Source organism: Corvus brachyrhynchos, unplaced genomic scaffold (assembly GCF_000691975.1).
Source record: "Corvus brachyrhynchos isolate BGI_N302 unplaced genomic scaffold, ASM69197v1 scaffold391, whole genome shotgun sequence".
Lineage (NCBI taxonomy): Eukaryota > Metazoa > Chordata > Aves > Passeriformes > Corvidae > Corvus > Corvus brachyrhynchos.
The window spans coordinates 20,586-23,244 of NW_008236188.1; the positions used below are offsets into that span (position 1 = coordinate 20,586).

General features: G+C 55.4%; 1 protein-coding gene across 1 annotated transcript in view; it reads left to right on the plus strand.

The window, feature by feature from the left end:
• The window catches only part of PFAS (phosphoribosylformylglycinamidine synthase), a 2,641-nt gene extending 699 nt beyond the window's left edge, over positions 1 to 1,942 (plus strand). Inside the window, exon 2 of the mRNA XM_017738888.1 lies at positions 1,601 to 1,942. Coding sequence (XP_017594377.1) covers positions 1,601 to 1,927 — 327 coding nt within the window. The 3' untranslated portion in view covers positions 1,928 to 1,942. The remainder of the gene's footprint in view (positions 1 to 1,600) is intronic.
• Positions 1,943 to 2,659: the final 717 nt, after the last annotated feature.

A 2,659-nucleotide genomic window follows, 5' to 3' on the forward strand; every position in this document is an offset into this window, starting at 1 on the left:
AAACACCTCGGGGACCCAAAAAAGTCCCCTGGGACCCCAAAACCACCTGGGGGACCCCAAAACTCACCTGGGGGACCCCAAAACCACCTCAGGAAACCGGAAAACACCCCCAGGACCCCAAAAACACCCCAGAGACCCCAAAAACATCTCGGGGGCCCCAAAACTCACCTGAGGGACCCCAAAACCACCTGGAGGACCCCAAAAGCACACCCGGGACCCCAAAACACCTCGGGAACCCCAAAAACACCCCCAGGACCCCCAAAACCACCCCTGGGACCCCAAAACTCACCTGGGGGACCCCAAAACCACCTCGGGAAACCCAAAAATATCCCTGGGACCCCAAAAACACCTCCAGGATCCCAAAAACATCCCCGGGACCCCAAAAACACCTCCAGGATCCCAAAACCACCTCGGGAACCCCAAAGACACCCCCAGGATCCCAAAACCACCTCGGGTACCCCAAAAAACACCTCGGGAACCCCAAAAACATCCCCGGGACCCCAAAACCACCCTGGGACCCCAAAAACACCTGGGGGGACCCCAAAAGCACCTCGGGAACCCCAAAAGCACCTGAGGAACCCCAAAAATACCTGGAGGACCCCAAAAGCACCTCAGGAACCCCAAAACCACCCCTGGGACCCCAAAACTCACCTGAGGGACCCCAAAACCACCTCAGGAACCCCCCAAAAAAACCCCAGGACCCCAAAACACCTCGGGGACCCAAAAAAGTCCCCCGGGACCCCCAAAAAAACCCCGGGACCCCGAAACTCACCTGGGGGATCCCAAAACCACCTGGAGGACCCCAAAAGCACACCCGGGACCCCAAAAACACCCCCCAGGACCCCCAAAACACCTCGGGGACCCCAAAAACTCCCCCAGGACCCCAAAACTCACCTGAGGGACCCCAAAAATACCTGGGGGACCCCAAAAGCACACCTGGGACCCCAAAAGCACCTCAGGAACCCCAAAAACACCCCTGGGTCCCCAAAACCACACCCGGGACCCCAAAACTCACCTGGGGGACCCCAAAATACTTCGGGAACCCCAAAAACACCCCCAGGACCGCCCAAACACCTCGGGGACCCAAAAAAGTCCCCTGGGACCCCAAAACCACCTGGGGGACCCCAAAACTCACCTGGGGGACCCCAAAACCACCCCTGGGACCCCAAAGACACCCCCAGGATCCCAAAAACACCTCTGGGACCCCAAAACCACCTCTGGGACCCCAAAACCACCTGGGGGGACCCCAAAAGCACCTCGGGAACCCCAAAAACACCTCGGGGGCCCCAAAAATACCTGGAGGACCCCAAAAGCACCTCAGGAGCCCCAAAACCACCCCTGGGACCCCAAAACTCACCTGGGTGGAGATTTTGGGGTGGGGTTTTGGGGTTTTTCGGGTGTTTTGGGGTTTGTTTGGGGGATCTCTCCCGTTTTGGGGTGGTTTGGGGATTTTTTTGGGATAACTCCGCTTTTGGGGGAGTTTGGGGGTTTTTTTTTGGGGATAACTCCCGTTTGGGGGTTTTGCGGTGGGGTTTTTTGGGGTTTTTGGGGTTATTTGGGGATTTTTTGGGGGCTAACTCGGGGTTTTTGGGGTTCCCAGGTGTGGGACGTGACCACCCAGGACCTTTGTGCCGGCTCCGCCTCCCTGGACGGGTTCCGGGGCCTCGTCTTCGTGGGGGGCTTCAGCTACGCCGACGTCCTGGGATCCGCCAAAGGTGAGGATTTGGGGTTTTTCACCCCAAAAAGGACCCCAAAAAAACCCCGAACCCAAAAAAACCCAAATTCCACAAAACCGCCCCCAAAACCCCACAAAAAACCCCAAAACCTGAACCCCAGTAGGGATTTTTGGGGGTTCAGCGGCTCTGCCACCCTGGGATCCGCCAAAGGTGAGGATTTGGGGCCTTTCACCCCAAAAAATCGACCCTAAAAAACCCCAATTCCTCCGAAAATCCTAAAATACCAAATCCCCCAAATTTCACCCCAAAACCCCACAAAAAACCCCAAAACCTGACCTCCCTGAGGGGTTTTGGGGTGCCCCGTTCCGTTTTTAGGGTCCCCCCAAGTTTTTTGGGGTTTCACGGGATTCTGGGATCCACCAGAAGTGAGGATTTGGGGCGTTTCACCCCAAAAACGACCCCAAAAAAACCCCAAAACTCAAAAAACCCCAAATCCCTAAAATTGCACCCAAAACCCCACAAAAAACCCCAAAACGTCCCCTCCCTGAGGGGTTTTGGGGTGCCCCGTTCCGTTTTTAGGGTCCCCCCAAGTTTTTTGGGGTTTCACGGGATTTTGGGACCGTCCCCATTTTTTTGGGGTGGATTTTGGGGCTCTCCCCTTTTTTGGGGTTCCCCGTTTCGCTTTTTAGGGGTTTTCCCCATTTTTGGGGTTTCCAGGTCCATTTTTTAGGGTTTCTCCCATTTTTGGGGTTCCCCGTTCCACTTTTTAGGGTTTTCCCCCATTTTGGGGGTTTCCAGTTCCATTTTTTAGGGTTTCTCCCATTTTTGGGGTGCCCCGTTCAGGTTTTTAGGGTCCCTTAATTTTTAGGGTTTCCCAATTTTTGGGGTGGGATTTTGGGGCCTTTCCTGGGGATTTGGGGTTCCTCCCATTTTTGGGGTTTCCAGTTCCGTTTTTTAGGGTTTTCCCCATTTTTGGGGTGCCC